At 31.8% G+C, this 17,994-nt stretch overlaps 2 protein-coding genes across 4 annotated transcripts; both read right to left on the bottom strand.

The window, feature by feature from the left end:
- Positions 1–566: 566 nt before the first annotated feature.
- On the bottom strand, positions 567–5,276 carry Bma-npax-1 (Uncharacterized protein; the record flags this gene model as incomplete). The annotated part of the gene is made up of 6 exons (XM_043078805.1): positions 567–585; positions 822–1,010; positions 1,174–1,330; positions 1,603–1,804; positions 3,536–3,655; positions 5,235–5,276. 6 exons carry the CDS (start codon positions 5,274–5,276, stop codon positions 567–569), a joined length of 729 nt encoding a protein of 242 aa, XP_042934739.1.
- A 668-nt stretch (positions 5,277–5,944) lies between these two features.
- On the bottom strand, positions 5,945–10,897 carry Bma-hlh-1 (Uncharacterized protein; the record flags this gene model as incomplete). Of its 3 annotated transcripts, XM_001900286.2 has the most annotated exons (7): positions 5,945–6,063; positions 7,636–7,759; positions 8,869–9,003; positions 9,161–9,276; positions 9,488–9,631; positions 10,280–10,452; positions 10,731–10,897. In XM_001900286.2, the coding sequence occupies 7 exons, from the start codon at positions 10,895–10,897 to the stop codon at positions 5,945–5,947; spliced, it is 978 nt and encodes a 325-aa protein (XP_001900321.1). The 3 variants fall into 3 exon arrangements, with proteins under 3 accessions (XP_001900321.1, XP_042934740.1, XP_042934741.1); XM_043078806.1 differs by lacking the exons at positions 10,280–10,452; positions 10,731–10,897 and adding an exon at positions 9,796–9,871; XM_043078807.1 differs by lacking the exons at positions 8,869–9,003; positions 9,161–9,276; positions 9,488–9,631; positions 10,280–10,452; positions 10,731–10,897 and having other exon boundaries at positions 7,636–7,705.
- Between the last annotated feature and the right edge of the window lie 7,097 nt (positions 10,898–17,994).

Genomic DNA, 17,994 nt, shown 5'->3' on the forward strand with positions numbered 1-17,994 from the left:
CTTGATGATATTTAAAAAAAAATCTCATACAAATATAAACTTGGTGAATATAAATGGTGACCTAAGTAAAATATTAATTTTATTAAAATTTCATTAATATAATTAATATAATATAACTATATTGGATTATATAATTACATTAATTATATTGAGAAAATAATTTAAACTTAATCGGAGAAGTATGTCTTTACATACTTATTGTTAATTAAATCTGGATGTTATCTAAATAAACATCGAATGATGAATTTCGTGATTTCCTCTTCTGTTTTGTGCTTGTTTCCTAATTTTTTCTAAACAATGAATGTTGTTCATCCGAGGCACTTTTAATAAATTCAAAATATTAAACTGGAAAACAAACCCAAAATAAGACGAACTGATAAAGACTGGATAATAATTATACTGCTATTAAGTTTAGACAAGTTTATTGACTACAACCCTGTACATCTATCACATATATCAAATGCAACATTGTTCATTTAAAATAATAATTTGAAGGTAACATAATTTCCAGATAGAGTTGGCACTGGGTTAGTGTAGTACAGAATGCATAAACTCCAACTTATAAATCATCTATCGCATAGTATGCTATAAATACGGCAAAAAATTATCCTGGGGAATTCAAGAAATTTTACTAACACTCTAGGTGTGTATGAAAAGCAAATTCTTTCATACAATTATTTTTCAAAAAATTTTAGAAGTTTGTTTAAAAAAAGGTTATAACCAATACTTCCAGAATGAAATATCCGTCAAACGCAATTTCAGTATAAATGTATTGTTTATAACTTCTTCCGCTAGATATTCCTTTATTAAAATCTGCTAACCTTTGAATTAAGTAAGATTTAACCGGTCGACTAGCACCATTTAGCGTAGCACCAACACTACAGCTTCTGCATACTTCCTGATAATTGTTATTCGGGACTGATTCAGCATTGATATCACTGCTGCAACCTACGTTTTTCTTCGTCGTGGAAAATGTGGAGCGCGGTTGCATGGAGCCTGTACGTCGATATCTACGAAATAGAAAGTTTCATTTAAGAAAAGATTTTTATTTTCCATTAGTCATTTTTATTTTTGTAAAACTTGCTGTTGATCAAATATTTCTGGTGAAGATGACATTTTAATTATCTGCTATCAAATGAAGTGAACTACATTTTGAATATACAAACATTAAACCTTGTCATGATTTTCGAAACACAACTGTGTGTTACACCAATAATGCGAGCAATATGGCTTATTCTGTGACCCTTTTCGTAGAGCTGCAGAATTTTTTGTCTTTCTTCCATCGCAAGTGGTCGACCAGGATTGTATGGTCGTCCAAGCTTATTCTTAGCTTGAAAAATAAGAAAAGCTCATTCTACAGTACAAAAAAGTATTAATAATTCATACAAGTAGTAGAAAATTGGTTAAGCCATGATTAAGAGAATCGCATTTAAATTTTAGTAACAAGTGATATAGAAGAAAGAACAAAGCTTTAACGTTATTTAAAAAATATCAAACGTCTGCTTAACCTGACTTGTACTCATTGGTTTTAATACAATGTGTTCAAATTTCTTTTCTTAATACGAAAAATCATGTGAAATTGTCGAGAAGGCAACAACGTACAGGATATAACTAGCGGCGTAGTAGAAGCAATTAATTTACAAGGATTTGTAGGTTGAATTTCTTTCTTCGTACTTTCGCAGTGTTTCGAAGGATTTGTGACACATGAATTTGACGACAAAGGATGTGGCAGTATGTATTGCTGCGCATCTATTGGAACAGTGCAGGGTAGAGCTGGTGTGAAGCAAGACGCGCTGTCATGTCCCTGAAACAATAAGATGTGCATTTTCTAAATCTTATCATCTTTTTTGGTTGGATCCAAGCTTTTACATTGTTTTTTTCATTAGCTTTTTGTGCAGTGACAAATGGTCAAATCATCTTTTTATCAGTGTGCAGAAGGTTCATGAAGGTAAGCAATTTTCATGCTTATTTCATGTAACGGTTCATGAAGGTAAGCAATTTTCATGCTTATTTCATGTAACCCGTAACTTCACAACAGCTCAAATATTGATTATTTAAATAGCAGTATGTACACTCATCCGTCTTATCAGTCTAAAAGTTTGCTTTCTTGCTCCTCAAAGCTTTCATATTTTGCTGTAAACCATGCAGACTTCTTTGTCTTATCAGTATTATCATTAGGAGATTCCGACTGTCCAGTTAATCTTTTAATGCTCATATCAGGATTAGCTCGATCGTACAAATTTTTTAAAAATTTCATGATTTAGCTATTATTCACTTTCTTTTAATCATCCATCGTGTATCCTGCTTAGGTTTTTAAACCACACGATACAAGCCAAATCAATATCTTCATGCAATTTGTATTACTGGTGTTGTGCTATCCAAATATTGTTATTCTTTTCCATCATAAGAAGGTAAGAGTTTCATGAAAGCTGATATTTTTAATATATATTAAAAGCTCAACTTATTACACAACTTATCACTTAAATTTTAACAAACTTTTTATGTTTGAAACACTCTTTACAGTTTTTCCCCAAAAAAGTGAATTAATTCCCTCTCTATTCTTTCCGCCCAGTTTCGGTTTCATTTAACAGAAAATCATCCTTACCCATCATCCTTACCCTTTCTTTGCAGCTTTTCTGCAAAACAAGGAATGTTTTTCCAAGTGCCATTTTTGATGAACGTCATCCTTCTACTTGTTCTGTTTACTAAAATCCAGTCAGACGTATTCTCGTTTGACTTATTTTGAAATTATTTCCATTTATAAAAGTCTTAGGTGAAGTTCTGATACACTGAAAACAATTAAATGCCAATGTCTCATTCTTTGCAGCTTTTCCCCAAAAAAGTGAATTAATTCCCTCTCTATTCTTTCCGCCCAGCTGACCGGCTCTTCGTCGTATTAACGAATTTTGCAGAAATAAAATGTAGAATTCCAATTTATTGTTCTCATCAGGTATCCAAAGAAAAGAATCCAGCTTGCTATGAAGACGCTTTTTGTCCTGTTACGTCTAATTCAGCCTTGATTTGCAGTAGGAGGATGCAATTTGGCAAAATGACGGATGACAATGCTTTGTTACCAACAAAACATATAAACAAATAAATATAACTTAAGCGAAATAATTGATTTTTAGATTATGCTTTGTCCTTTTTCATCTAAGATACTGTTCAGAAATCATACGACACACTTTTTTATTACTAAAATGACTGACAAACGCGTGTTACATAAACGCAACCCTGTTGCATTATCAATTACAAGCTCTTTTATTATCAGGAAAAATATGATAAATTTCGGAGAATATAAAAGTTGAATGTGATCTGTGTAGGCAGGGTTTTCTGAAATTTTTCGAAATTTCAAATTTCTAATTTTCAAACCAAGAATTTGAAAACAGAAAAATACAAGTGGTATTTGAACACTTTCTTGTAATAGATGTTATTAATTTGGACAAAATACCAAAGAAATAGTATGAGAATATGGAGATAACAGCAAGTAATATTAATGGCGTAAGAAAATTATAATATTTATAAAAAAGCAACTCACCGTTGTCAATAGCAAGGAAATATAATCGACTTGCGTGTTGTAAATCTGAATTTCGTGATCTAGTGCTGTCGAAGATGCTATCATATTTTGTGTCAAAGCCATGGACCATACGTATGATACCTATGGGTAACTAGAATTAAAAACAAAACTATGCTCAGGCTAGCTTATCAAAGAGATATTGTCAAAAAATCAGGCACAGTGTTTTAAAACACCGTATCCAAGTTGTAAACTGTTTTCTTAGAACCAATCAAACAAATACAAAGCCAATAACGACTGTATTTTTGTTTTTACAGAAATGTTCACAAATTTTGATAAAGATTCTTGTTGCACTCATAAGAATGGAAATCTTTAATTGTTCACTACAGGTCTTTCTCTTACTTCTACCTATTGAGATGACCCGTAACCCGAACAAAAGCAAATAAGAGTTGTTGATTCTGAATATTTACTGTCAACAGAATGGATTTTTCTGAAAAAGGAGGTGTAAGGCAGAGTAACCGTAAGATATGTACGATTGTGTGTGTGTATGTATATGTGTGTTGAGGTGTTTCATCGAGTGTATTCATCTTTTCATATGTCTCTCTGTACCTGCTTATCATGTCAAGTGTTACGAATAGCAAACAGGAAGCAGACTGAGTAGAACTGCTTTTGAAAACGGGTCTGGATGCTTAGCGAAAGGCCTGCCCAAAATGGCTTGGCAGAAATGATCTTTTTGTTCATTTTCTAGTACCTTTTCTTTGTAAATTTCTGTTGTTCTGCCTATCTCTTCGAGCTGATACCGAACTCTTCCACTTATTCATTTAATATAAACAAATGTGTCACTACAACAAAGTGTCGAATTGATGATAGGACATTGAAAAAACTTTTTATCACTATTAGATTGCTTTGCAGCTTCATCCCTTTTCTGCCACACATTATGCGAACTGATAACCGGACTGCGAATCAAATATCCACCATGCCCTAGGGCGACAATTGCCATATGGACAAAATATCTGCCATACCCGAAAGCAACAATTTGGATGAATGTTATTGTTGTACTTTTTGCGCTCAAGAGAATAATGAGTGGATTGATGGTACTGTTGCACTTGGAAAGAAGTGAAACGACGAATTCAGTTAGCAAACGCAGACTGAACTGCTCCATACTTTATGCATTACACGCAACATCTTATTGTTGTTGTTCTTCTTATTGTTGTTGTTCTTGTCATATTATTTCAACTTTTTTCATCCCTCAAACTACAACTTCTCTTCATATGCAGTGACACCCTTGCCATTTAAAATCACTGTGGCGGCTTCTGCTAGTAGCAGAAGGCACTTTTTACTGTTATTATAATGCTTATTCCATCAGCTTACTACACTGCAAATATTTAAATTTGTTTTTGCATCTTGTCGTGTACTTAAATATTTTTACTATCGAACATATCAAATATATAAATTTTCTACTTTTATGTATGCATAGTATAAGTTAAGCAAGAGAAATGCAGAAGCACAGAAAGATTACAATAGAATACCAAATTGTCAATTCGATCAAGAAATCGTGATTGATGGATGATGAATATTACACTTTTTACTGGGAAATTGTCTCCAACAGCATAATTCTGCATTTGTTTTAAAATTTCATTTTCTAAGTTACTTTTTATCCAGCGTCAAAGTAGAAAAAGATTTATTTAATAATTATATAGAAAGAGTAAGATAAAAAGCTTACATTTCCTTCTCTTCTGGTCGATTCACCCATCATTTCTTCCATAAATTTTTTGTGAAAACTGCTCATGAAGACAAAAGATAGGAATAATTGGTTTGGATAGAATAATAAGCTTTTTGTAGTTCTTATCAACAATAAGCTTTTATAACTGTTATCATGAAACTGAATGAACTTCAAAATACTAAATCAATGCATATATGTTGCGACATTATGACTGAATTGCAGAATGAAAGATTTGAAATTTGAAATGAAGTTTGTAATCACCTTACACATTTAATTCCTTCTGCAGATGTTAATTTTTACTCTCATTAATTTATAAAACTTTTGTAAGGACAAAAAAGAGCAGTATTTTAACGTAATTATGAGGTTATTTGAATAAAAGTTATTCAGACAACAAGATTGTATTACGATCGCCTACTAGTGACTTACAGAAACAAGAGTAATTCAATATGAATTATCTATTCGAAATTTTAAATAATTTTATATGTGTTGACTAATAATTTCAAGGAAGTTTCCATAGCGAAATAGGTGAATGAAAACTTTTAAAATAGACATGTCACTCACTAGATTGTATCATCAATCACTAAATGTGTCATCCCTAGGTTGTATTATCCAAATACTTAAAGTCGAACGATTTCGCTATAAACCTGATTATTTATTCAAATGTGACAAACGCGATAAACGAACATTGAGCATTTTCGAAAAATCATTTATCAAGTAACAGAAGGTTCACTCCCCGAACCTTCTAATCCTCCCTCATCCTCATCAGCTGCAATACTGTCAACGATACGTGATAGCCGCTCTAAAGAACTTTTCTTGCCCGATGTTTTCCCTGAAATTCATCAACTTTCTGTAAATTGTTTTGTGATTTGCATAAGTTTAAATATTTGGGTTAAGTATTGAAACATAATGTGATTTTTTGAAATAAGAAAGATATTTTGAAACACCTTTTCAAATTTTTGAAAAATAAAGAAGTTAGAAATTTTAAGTCTTTTAGGAACAACTGATACTTATTAACGCTTGAGAACATTTTAAATTAAGATACTGTTTCTTTTTTTTTTTTGAAATTTTCCAATTGTGAAGCAGATATTTTATTTTCATAAGAAAGATATTTTGAAACATCTTTCCAAATCTTTGGAAAATAAAATTCGAGAGTAGGATCTATCCTCGTGACATTAACGAGGTCAAAACTTGAAGTCAAGTAGGAACAACTGACACTTATTACACTGTTATTGCACATTGCTCTTCTACTAGATTCTCTCCGTCACTCAAACTGGTAAAGCGATATATATATATTCGGTCTTAAATTTCTAAAAATCTTACATCTGACCTGCGTTAAGGATGTCCGCTTTTTCTCTGTAATGATCCTGTTTAAAACTCTCTTAAGCACTCCTTTGGAATCAAATAATTAGATGAATTAAGAAGCAACTAGAGAAATGAAATAGACGGATAAACATTAATCACTTGATCCTCTGAGATGATTGATACTAGCTACGGTACACTAAATGAGCCATTTTTTAAGATTTAATTGGAATGGTTAGAATTTTGCTTTGAAAAAATCCGAATGGAAAAGAAAGAAGAAAAAAATGTTTCTGTATTTAGATAGAAACAAAAAAGATTAGGTTTCGCATCAAAGAACTTGTGATGTTGTTCATCTTCAATGGTATTGAGTGCAAGCAAATGATTATTATATCCACTGAAGAATAATATAATTAAAACAACCTTATTGTGCTAGTATCTGCCTATTTCGAGAATGCAAAGGAAAACTACAACTCACTAATATAACATGGCCATAATATTTTACTAATATAAGTATTTGATTTTTTAAGTATCTTTTGTATATATGCAAAGCAAAGATCACATTGGAATGTTGGTTGATTGCTGAACTTTGCTTGACTTTTGTTTAAATTACTGTAAAAAAGAGCAAGAAATTTGTTTCTATCGTAAACAAACAGTATTTTCCAGAAATCATCCTTTTTTGATTGATAACATATACCTAGATAAACGAGAATTAGAAACTCCCAATTTCAGAAGATTAGAAGCACAATGCGTGGTTCATTTTGCGAAAGTGAATAGGACGTCTTTCTTAGGAATTGCTACTGCTTAAAAATATGGTTGCATGTTACAATAGACGAAAAATATAAAAAGTATTTTGAGAAGCAGAAATACAAAGAAGTAAATTGTGATAATTTTGTTAGTCTAAAAAATTGGAAAAATAAATTAATAGTGCTAGAAAACAGAATCTTAACAATCAAGGTTCGGAAATATCAGTAACAAGAAATTACTTTTGTAACCTATCGCACCAAAAATTTTTTATTTTAAAATGACTTGTGATAAATTATTTTCAAATTAAAGTCTGAAACTTTTCTAACTTGCAGTTTTACTTTTAATTACTGAATCTGACTTGCTTCATGAGAACTTTCGCCAGTGCTTACACTTCCGAAATCTTCATTCTCTTCCGTAAATGTTCCCATCTTGTTATCATAATAAGTTGCAGCTGAACCGTTGCTGGATGCATTATGTACAGACTGCAATAAAAGCGATTTTTGTGTTGCTTTTAATTGTTTTAAAATAAAATACTTAGTTTCAAAAATACTGATGGAGTAAAATATAAGTTGCTTATTGATTTTATTTTGAAATATGAAGCTTTAAAATATGAGACTTTACTCCACTAGCAATGAACAGAATGAAGTAATCTCAAATGAAAACAATTGAACTATTTATTCCGAATTGCTAAAACTGATATGTTAGCTATCGTTTCTAATTATTAATGTGATAACAAAATCATTTCACAGTCTTCCTAATTCCAATTTAAAACAAGTTTTATTTATCTCTCATGACAAATGAAATTTTTATAAGTCGAAAAAGTTGAGAAAAAATTTTTCTCAATGTGTAGGAAAGATATCCCAGCAAATAAATCACTGATATATCACTTCCACAGCTGTTGCAATGAAGTAATAAATCTTTCAATGATGATATTTGGCATATATGACAGGAACCAAATTTCTTACAGTAGATGATTATTTTGATTTTTGACTTCGTAATTGCTTGCTTATCAATCTTACTTGCTAACTAAAAGCAAATATAAAGTAAATGGAATAAATCGAATAAGTAAATTATGTTCAAATTAATGAGTACGTAACATACAGTTGTCTTAAGGCATTCCAATCAATGATAAAAATTAAACAATTAAAAGTTTTTTTGATTGAAAATTAAAAACAAAACATTTTTATAACTAAGAAGCTATGCTTTTGAAAGCACTTAGAAAAGAAAAGATTTTTTTCCACTTCCAATTCGTCAAAAAAGTTATGCAAATTTCTCCACGACTATCTGACTTTTTATGAACTAGAGTTTCTATAACCTCTAATGGCTCAGTTGCTGATCCTAAAAACCTTGTCGGTGTTGTACCTTCCTGGGTACCAGAAGATCATTCATTTTTAAACCACTTCTGGATAAATCTCTGTACTTCATCATAAATGTGTCTAGGCTTGTGTTTTCTAGTCATCAATTTTAATATCTTTATTCAACATCTTATACTCTCAAGCAAATAAAAAGAATCTATGATGCGTTCTTATGATATCGCTACCCCTCAACGCGCCTAAAAAAATTAAATGAACGGAAACTGAAATCAACTGACGACATAATCCTGGCCATCGTTATCTGGCAAGTGAATTCCTTGATTTGCAGCCATGATTTTTGTCATTTTTCCTTGACTTTGTAGCATATTTTCTAGCTTTGTGATATATTCAATTGCACTTCTCAAGATTTCTACCTAAAGTAAAAAGTTTAGGGAATTTTTTCCGGAACATTCCCAAAAATTGAAGGACTTTCGCGATTTTATTCGAGAAATTGAGTTTTTAAAAACCTATTTTTTTTAAAGGATCTTTCTAAGATTTTTGAAAAGTTTTATACTATAAATGAAAACAAACCTTTGGTAATCTTTGATTGGGATTAGGACATGTCCTTTGTTTTACTACTTCAAATGCTTCATTTACTTTGCGCAATCGCCGCCTTTCGCGCATTGTTGCTGCTTTCCTTCTGTCCACTACAATTTTGTAATATTAGCTTATTTGTTTTTCCTTAAATAAGTAAGCAGATAACTAAACCAATAAGTTATCAACGGGAAGGTGGCAGCAAAAATTAAAATGATGAATAGATAGCTTGCTTTATAAGCATCTTTTGGCAAAGATTTGAAAATTTGCTTTTTAACTGAACTGATTGTTAAATGTTGTTTGGAATAAGTTTCAAAAACTTACATCTCCGCGGTACCTGTGTGGGTTCAGCATGTTGTTGCACAACGGTTGAAGTATTAGCGACATCCGCATTTGTCTGAATTAACTCCGCATGTGATTCTGGGATATCGCTGGTTGAACCACCTGCTGCCGAAATTAGTTCTACTGCTAAAACTTCTAAATGCTTAGTTCTATCCTCCTTATGCAATTTGACAGCAAAAGCCTAACATTTTTGTGTTATAAACTTAACTTTTCCCATAAATAGAATGTGAGTCTAGAAAAGAGATAAAAGTAGAAATGGAAAAACAAGTCAGTGGAGCAAGTATATTAACTTTCATCTGTATGTTGAGAAACATTTTCACAAAAAGATAATGAGAAGTGCTGATTGATTAATGCTACAATCAACATTACTACCATTCAACCAAGATAACATTGCATAAAATGTTTTAGAAATGATAATTCAATTTCTTTTTGGAATTTACATATGTGTTTTTGTAAAATTACTATAATTTGATGAATTCATTTTATTAAAAATGCTAGCACTGATTTTTGATTTTGAATGAGACTGAATTTGAATGCTTATTATTTGAATGCTTAGGAATTAGAAAAAGCAGCAGAATTATAAACAACATTCTGTCACAAGCACTAACTAATAATATACACATTCCATTTTTCATAAACATCGTAAATTTATATTTGATTTCTTAAAGCAAAAATCAAACTTTGATTTTCAATAACGGAACTGAACTTAAGGTTAACTACCCTTCAATGTTTCTTAAAAACTTTAATTTGGATAAACAAACAGTAAAAATGGACCATGTTCTTTAGCATCCTGTTCCTGCTTAATATCTTTGGTAATTCCAGGGTCAGATCGAACTGATTTCGAGAAGTCCGCATTGCCCCGATTTGTCGAAAACGATGTTAAATCTGTGGTATAGAAAGATGTGGAACCAGTAGTGGGGCCGTATGATGGGTAATAGGACGGATATCTGTAAAGTAGGAAGTGAAATGAAATAATGAAATAATTGTTACAAAGAAAAGCTTTTCCCTACGTTCCAAAAATAAAGCATTCCAATAACTCAGTCAAATCTCTACTCAAACTGTAGAATTGGTCAAATTATGCTTCGTAGTAAATTCATGTAATCAAATGAAAACCCTTATTTGTGAACGATGAAGCGGTAACGGTTGTGATCTCTTGTTTGTTGTATGTGCTGAAACTTAAATGAAATGATCCACATTTCCGACTAAATGTAGGAATCAGGATTACCTATACGGATCATAAGTAGAAAGGGCATGCGCGGATGAATATTCTCCAAGAGGAGTTGCTTGAGGTGCAAAAGGTGTTAAAGTCGTTATATCCGGCGCTGCCGTTATTCGTGCTTGTGGTTGTGTGTAGCCGTATAATGGATCGTATTGACACCCTTCTGGGTTCATCTGCAATTAATCAAAAAAATTTTCTTAACCATTTGTTGATCTATTTATATATTTGTTGTTTTGTTTACTTGATGTATTCATTCAGACATTCATTAAAAAGCTTTTTCCGGATAAGCGCTCTCTTTTCAAATAAGTATTCCACGAATCATGATTTCCTTTGCATTTTGCACCGAAAAAGTAGTGGAATGTTTTGTAACATAGTACTAAGCTCAAATCCTTACACAAATGTTTATACACTTAATATGTGCAATCCTCTTTACTTGAGGTTGGCGCGTTGCGTTTTGCAAAATTAATAAGAAAGAAGCTAGCTATGAAACTAATAAAGCAGTTGTGAAACTAACCAAAAAAACGAAAATTGTTCAACATGAATATTTCTGGAAGAAAATTTAGTCTTCTTATTCAAGGGAAATCTCGCTTGAAATTACTACTCAAGGCGACATATATAATCATATACAATCAAGATAAGTGCAGTGACTGTTAATTAAGGCTGTCCTTCAAGGTGGGTCAAATGGATGCAGAATTGTTGTGAATGTTTCATCCGAAACGATGACGGGCTAGACTGCCAGCTAGGCTTAAGCTAACTAAGACTTATACTAGAAATAGGCCAGTTGGTACGCCATCTGTGGCAACAGGCGGGGACAGCTGTATCACCATGTTAAAACTCTAGCACTTCGGCCGAAGAAACACATATGTTCCATGGTTAATTGTTGCCGAATTGTGCTTAAAGGCCAACTGTTGTGTTGTAGTGGTAGTAGTGATGCTGACGTGTATGTATGTGTTAGTTTAAATATAAAATAAAATAGTTGCCTTAGAGTTAGTTAACATCATTATTCCACTATTATCAACATTATCATTCTCTTCACCAGCATTCCAGGAGACTTACCTTTCAAGCTTTTCACTATCTGCAGAGGCCGGTGGCTGTGCTCCGTGAGCAGGTTTACTTCTCTTCGAGAACAATTGGCGTAAATTTCGAGATGACGAACAAGACAGAAGATGGCTTTGATTCGACAGCTGCTATCTTCAGGAACAACAAAAACGTCCACTACCAACAACTGACTTTAGGCCAACTGTTCATTCTTGAAAGAAGGTGAAGCATCCCGAACTAATCTCTGGCTAACTTCCTGGCTAACTACTGTACTCCGCCCCTCCTCTTTGAAATAAAGTTGTTGAAATCTAACTACAAGAGAAGTAAGCTTTCGTTACAGATTACAAGGAATGGAGAGAAGTAAAGAAGGAAGGAATTCCTAGAGACAGTTGTGCAATATAGCAGCAGTTATATCAGATCAGCAACAGATACCCCCTAAAATATTCAACCTCCCTTTATTGTCCCTTAACATCAAACCATCCTATAAAAGATGTTTTTTTCATAGGACCGACTTCTGAGAATAATTTTACGACGATGGGTACAACGGAACAAAATTTATAGCTTGAAAAGAAATAATTCCAAGTATTGATAAATTGTCATCGGTACAGAATTGCACCAGCAGACACATAAACACGAATATTGCTTACAGGTCGCCTTCTGAATTTGGTCTCAAAATTTGCTAACAGAGAGAAGGGGAACAGGACAGACAACATCTGAGATAATATTTCATATATTGTTTAATTCTTTGTGACAGCTCCATGGATTGGTCTGCAACTATCCAGTTCAAGGATTCTTACATATTGTTTGTTGACTTTTATTACTGGTAGCTTCAAGATAATATTTCTTATGCTGATTTTCGTTCAACTACTTCAAACCATTTAAATCAAAAATTTTTACATCTTGAAATATTTGGGAATTGAGGTGGACAATTCAAGCAAAAAAAGGCTTATGCAGAATTTAAGCAAATAAACATATGATTCATTTCCATAGCATTAATCTCGACATCTCGGGTAGACTCTTATTGCATCAGAAGATGTGTACATGCTACAATTTGATAAATATCATTTTCGAAAAAAAAGTTAGCTTCTGTTTAGAACTGAAAAGTTTCGTGGGCATATAAAGCGCAATTTTCTCTCCAATGTTCCGTCAGTTCCTTATTTCGATCTATTTTTCTAAAATCATTCCATTCAGCTGCATTCACAGGTTTGTATTTTTTCCACTTTTTTTGGAGTAAAACTATTTTTAACACATATGTTATTTCTTGCTCATTTCAACAAGCTTCTCTACCATAAATACATGACAACAGAAAGTGGACTTTAACGAAGCTAGCAAAGTCGAGGACAGGAAAAGATTAGGTGGTCATTCACAGTAAATGCTTGAGAGTTCCTTCCACCTATATAAATTGAAGTCTATGCGAAATTAGTAGCATTTATAACAACTTTTATAATTATTCACTTTCCGTTTACTTCTAAAAATGCTGCTCGCTTAGACTTATCAAGTTTTCTTTGCCGCTCTCCCCATTCGCTTCCCCTACCTTCCTACATATAATTTACCTATTTATATTTAATCAATCTATTTATTTAACATATCTATTAATTAGCTAATTAATTAATTTATATGTTTGTATTTACATTTATTGCTTCTACAGCATTTTACGGTTTATCACTCAATTATTCGAAACTACTATAAGTTTTTTGAAAAGCATTTGCACATTCTAAACTTTTCAGTTTAAAATGTGCGAAGAAAAAAAACTTGAAAAGTTAGTCTTTCTATGATAATAGTTGTAAGATTTCATGTTTTATTTATTCTTGAATTTAGTAAAGTATATGACAAAATTTTTTGATAAATTTCGACAAAATTCTTTAAGATGCACCATTTCTCAAATTTTTGATTTTATGCCTAATTTTTTAGTTAATAGTTTTATTCTTTCCCAATAAATGCATCCATAAACTAGCTGTTTGAGGTATTTTAAAAAATATATTAGTTCTTCTTGACCTTTCTGGTTTTTTTCCTATTCCTGAAATAGTCACTACAAACGAATAGAGCCGATTAAGTATTACAATTCACTATGTGTGTTTAGCGGTGCCTTGTTACAGAAGTGAGGCTTCTTGTCGGCATATTAGATGTCACTGAAGATTCCTGTTCGTATTACGATACATTAGCTGTTGAGCTTCTGCTTCTGCTATAAGCCGCACTTTTCTCTCAGTGATAGATGTGTCAGTCAGTTAGATATTTGTAGCAATTGGTCCCAAGTAAAAATTTATTGTCGCAAGTGCTAACTAAATGACCAACCTTACTTTCCAACTTAACTGTAGATGTATGTTTTGGCAGGATGTGTATCATTCCCTAACATGGAATCCAAAATAATCTCGACATTGTCATCCAGAACTTCTTTTAGCAGATATCTTTAGTTTTAGACTAATTTTGGACAGTATTCAACATATTATCATTTGTCAGACTGTGAACTCCCAGAAAAGTTTATTTACTGGGCTTTTCATAGAAAATTTCTAGCTGAAGAAATTTCAATTCCTTCAATTAAGTAATTATAAATAGAACTGCTTGAAATCTCATAAAACGTGATCAGATATACTTGTAATTTTGAATTATTATCATTTGGAATATGATTAGAACAGCTCATAAATATTTATGTCAATATGCTAAAAATGCTAATGAGAGTTGGTTGAACAAATCATACCTTATTTTAACTGTGATAAACGTTTAATCAATAACAAGCTATCAGATGTTGATAATACGGTTGTGATTTGTTTTACTATCACTTTTGACTGATATTAAAATTGCAATGAGATTTGATTTGTTTAATGATAGTTTGCCATAAAAATAGTTAAAGGTTCATTGCAAAAAAGTACGGCGATTCAAATTTCTCAGTGGAAAAAAATGGTAAGTTATGGGAGCAACTGAAAATGCCGTAAATTTAAATGTGTCGCTTGTATTCATCGCTTCCTTATCAATTGACTGACAGACATACTTGAGCAAAAACCCTTGGCAAATCATCCAATCGATCTTTTTCTAATTGATCCGTGCTGCATTCCTCAGTTGTTGTTCATTTGTATTAGTTTAGGATCTCCACCAAAGACTTATTATCATAAATAAAGTAGTGATGATAAGCTTAATGAACTAAAAGAAACTAAGCATTTATTTTTTCTGTTCTTTCGAACTCAGTAAAATAAGAGCATCAAATTCATGAATGAACTTTTGAATATTAAACGAAAGAAAAAGGCGTCCGTTATGATTAGTAAAACGCAGCGTTAAGTGAATCGATGAAAACTGTTGAAAGAAAAATATCACTTTTAAAATTGCTGGGATTAAGCAAAAACATATTCATGATTTGATCAAGAAGTGAAGAGATCTTCCACTTCTTTTAAATTAGAATATCTGCAGAAATTTATGAAAATAAGGAATGACCAACTGACTTGGAACATCAGAGAGATATTAACATAAAACAGGTCAGCCAAAAATCATCATTTAATGAAAAATTTTCATGATTTTATTTGCACTCTTGCTAAAGAGCTGAATAGAATATTCTGGCCGGAACTTCAAGAAGTGAGAGATCCTATAAATGAAGTAAAATCAGGCATCTTGTACTTCAAAATTTTTAGTTTAAGTTCAACAGAACAAAAAAGGCTAATGAATGAAAAAACTCCACTACACGATTCTAATTAGTTACAATCTATTATCATCACTATTGTCATTATCACTGTTGGGATTTGGGCATATCAGTTAGTTGATGCTTTATTTCACTTATTTATTTTCAAACAGGGCTTTGTTGGACTTTAATCAAGCACCCTGTTCACACTTTTGCATTCAGCAAATTTCCACCCATTTTCAAGAAATTTGGACTTCATTTGAATTTTGATAAGGGCAGTTCTTTTAACTGACCGTCAGAGAAAGAATTTTTTTTTGTAAAGACAAATGCTTTTGTGCAATTCCATTCATAAAGCCCTATGGAATTCATCAAATTTGCAGTAACTAAATGAGGTAAAAACATGGTAATGCGAAGTTCTTCTATTAAGCTAGCATTTCTGATTTGAAATAACAGAAAACAATGTTTGCAATTAATAAAGTAAGCAGATTGATTTCTAAACATATTAACATTTTCGCATTATATCGTCTCAGGTAACACCGCGAAAATTGTTGAAATTGAATATCCTGAAACTAACTGAGATTGTGATGTCTTTTGATCAAATGCATATTCCTTCTACTATCACATGCTATGCATCTGACCTGAAGAGAATCAAATTTACACGCAATAGTAAATTTGGAATTCAACAGCAATGAAGTAAAAAGAAAGCATTTATTATATATAATAATAGAAATACTGCTTGCAACAAAGACCATAAGGAAACACAGTGCACGTGTCGAGTTTGCATAATAATATGGTTTACTTAATACAACAAAATAAAACAATAACTAACCACCGGGAATGATGAAAATATTCAATCATTCAATCTGTGTGTACATTAAATTGGATATTGAGTGAATTCTTCACAGCTTGGGAAAATTCATTTAAAAAGTCATTGCTACTACTATATGACAAATCGTATCTACCGCACATTCAGTGATATTGAAATGAAAAGCTTTGCTCCGCACATTAATTTTAGATAAAGACGTGTATCAAATCACCGCAATACTAAGAAATATGGTAGCTGTTATGAAGCAGTGAAGTGCCTTTGAATGCGTACGTCATCAATAGATGGTCAATGGATGATTGCATTAAAATATGGACAATAGCAACATATCACGACAAACAAACTTTTCCAAGTGAAGGATCGTAGGAACACCAAAAGCCTCTAATACGGTGATAACAGTCACATGAGTTGTTCATCATTGAACAACTCATTTAGTGCCCAAATTTTCTTGAAGATTTGCCAGAAAATTTGAATAAAACAGAACAGAAAAACACTTTGCCGTCTTGTAGAAACCACAACATACTCCATAATAAATTAATTGATTTCAACATTTTGGTATTGATGCTTTTCTCGCCCCTTCCTATTTTTTCTCTCACAAAAAAGTGACAAATAAGGCGGAAATTTTCGCCCTTTTCCCTTTTCCTGTACCACATATTAAGATAACAATTTTCAGTAAATCGTTAAATAAAATTAGTTAATACTCGTCAGTTTAATAGAATGAGTATTTTCAAAAGAAAAAAGAAGTGGAAACCAAAAGAGATACTGATATAAAACCGCTCATTTCTCAGGGTAAATCAAAAGATTTAGCACAGATATTACTCATTAATAATCATTGTGGAAGATTGTCCTAATACAACAATTGAACTGTTTCATAGTTACACACCAATTGTAAATAGATGAAGCTGACAATTCATTTTTACTAATTGAAATTTTTCAAAGACCAGCTTAGGTTATTTAAATTTCGTTGAATACTGGCAAATGTATACAACAAGCCATCAACTTTTTAGAATCAAAAGTAATAAAGTTGATCTTTTATAATTGGGCGATAAATTGCCGAATTTACAGTCACTTATTTTATATCGTTTGGCATTTAAAAAAAAAAAAAAAGTCATGTGTCTTTTATCACTTTGATTATATTACTGTATAATTTTAAATTATATTAATATTTGAGCATTTTTTCAAAATTAGAGGTGATGAAGTTTTACAGAACCAAACATGATGAAGCAATTTCCTTTTGAAAAGCACACATCTTCGCGTCGGCTGTTGAAGAATGACAATATTTTGGGAGGAATAGAATAAAATTCTTCCTCTCCAGTACAAGATACTAGTGAGGTAAGAGACACATCGTCTACAGAAGATTACATAGTATAAAGAAAATTTCATAATATAAAGTTAGACAGTTGTTTCCATAAATACTCATCAAGTTTCACAGACTTCAACTTCAAAAATAATTTTATATATAATACAAACATATACAATGTATATAACAGGAATGTGGCAGTAGGACAAATAGGTTTATTTATTGTGAAATAAATTAAGCTAAATTGCTCAATCTAATTGCTATAATCTTCTCAGCAGTTCAATTTGATCAACTCAGCGGTTTATACAGTAAAATTGAATAACAAGCTTTCTGACAGTACGACTTGTTATCGTGAGAATGATTTTGATTTAAAACTATAAATTTCTTGGAATAATTTCGAAAAACTTCTTGAAATAATTTCGGACATAACTTTTTGATTTCAATAAAACTGTGCTTGGAAAGCTTGATATTTCTTATTTTTCCCTGAGCAAATCAATATCAACAG

Source organism: Brugia malayi, assembly GCF_000002995.4.
Source record: "Brugia malayi strain FR3 genome assembly, contig: Bm_v4_Chr2_contig_001, whole genome shotgun sequence".
Lineage (NCBI taxonomy): Eukaryota > Metazoa > Nematoda > Chromadorea > Rhabditida > Onchocercidae > Brugia > Brugia malayi.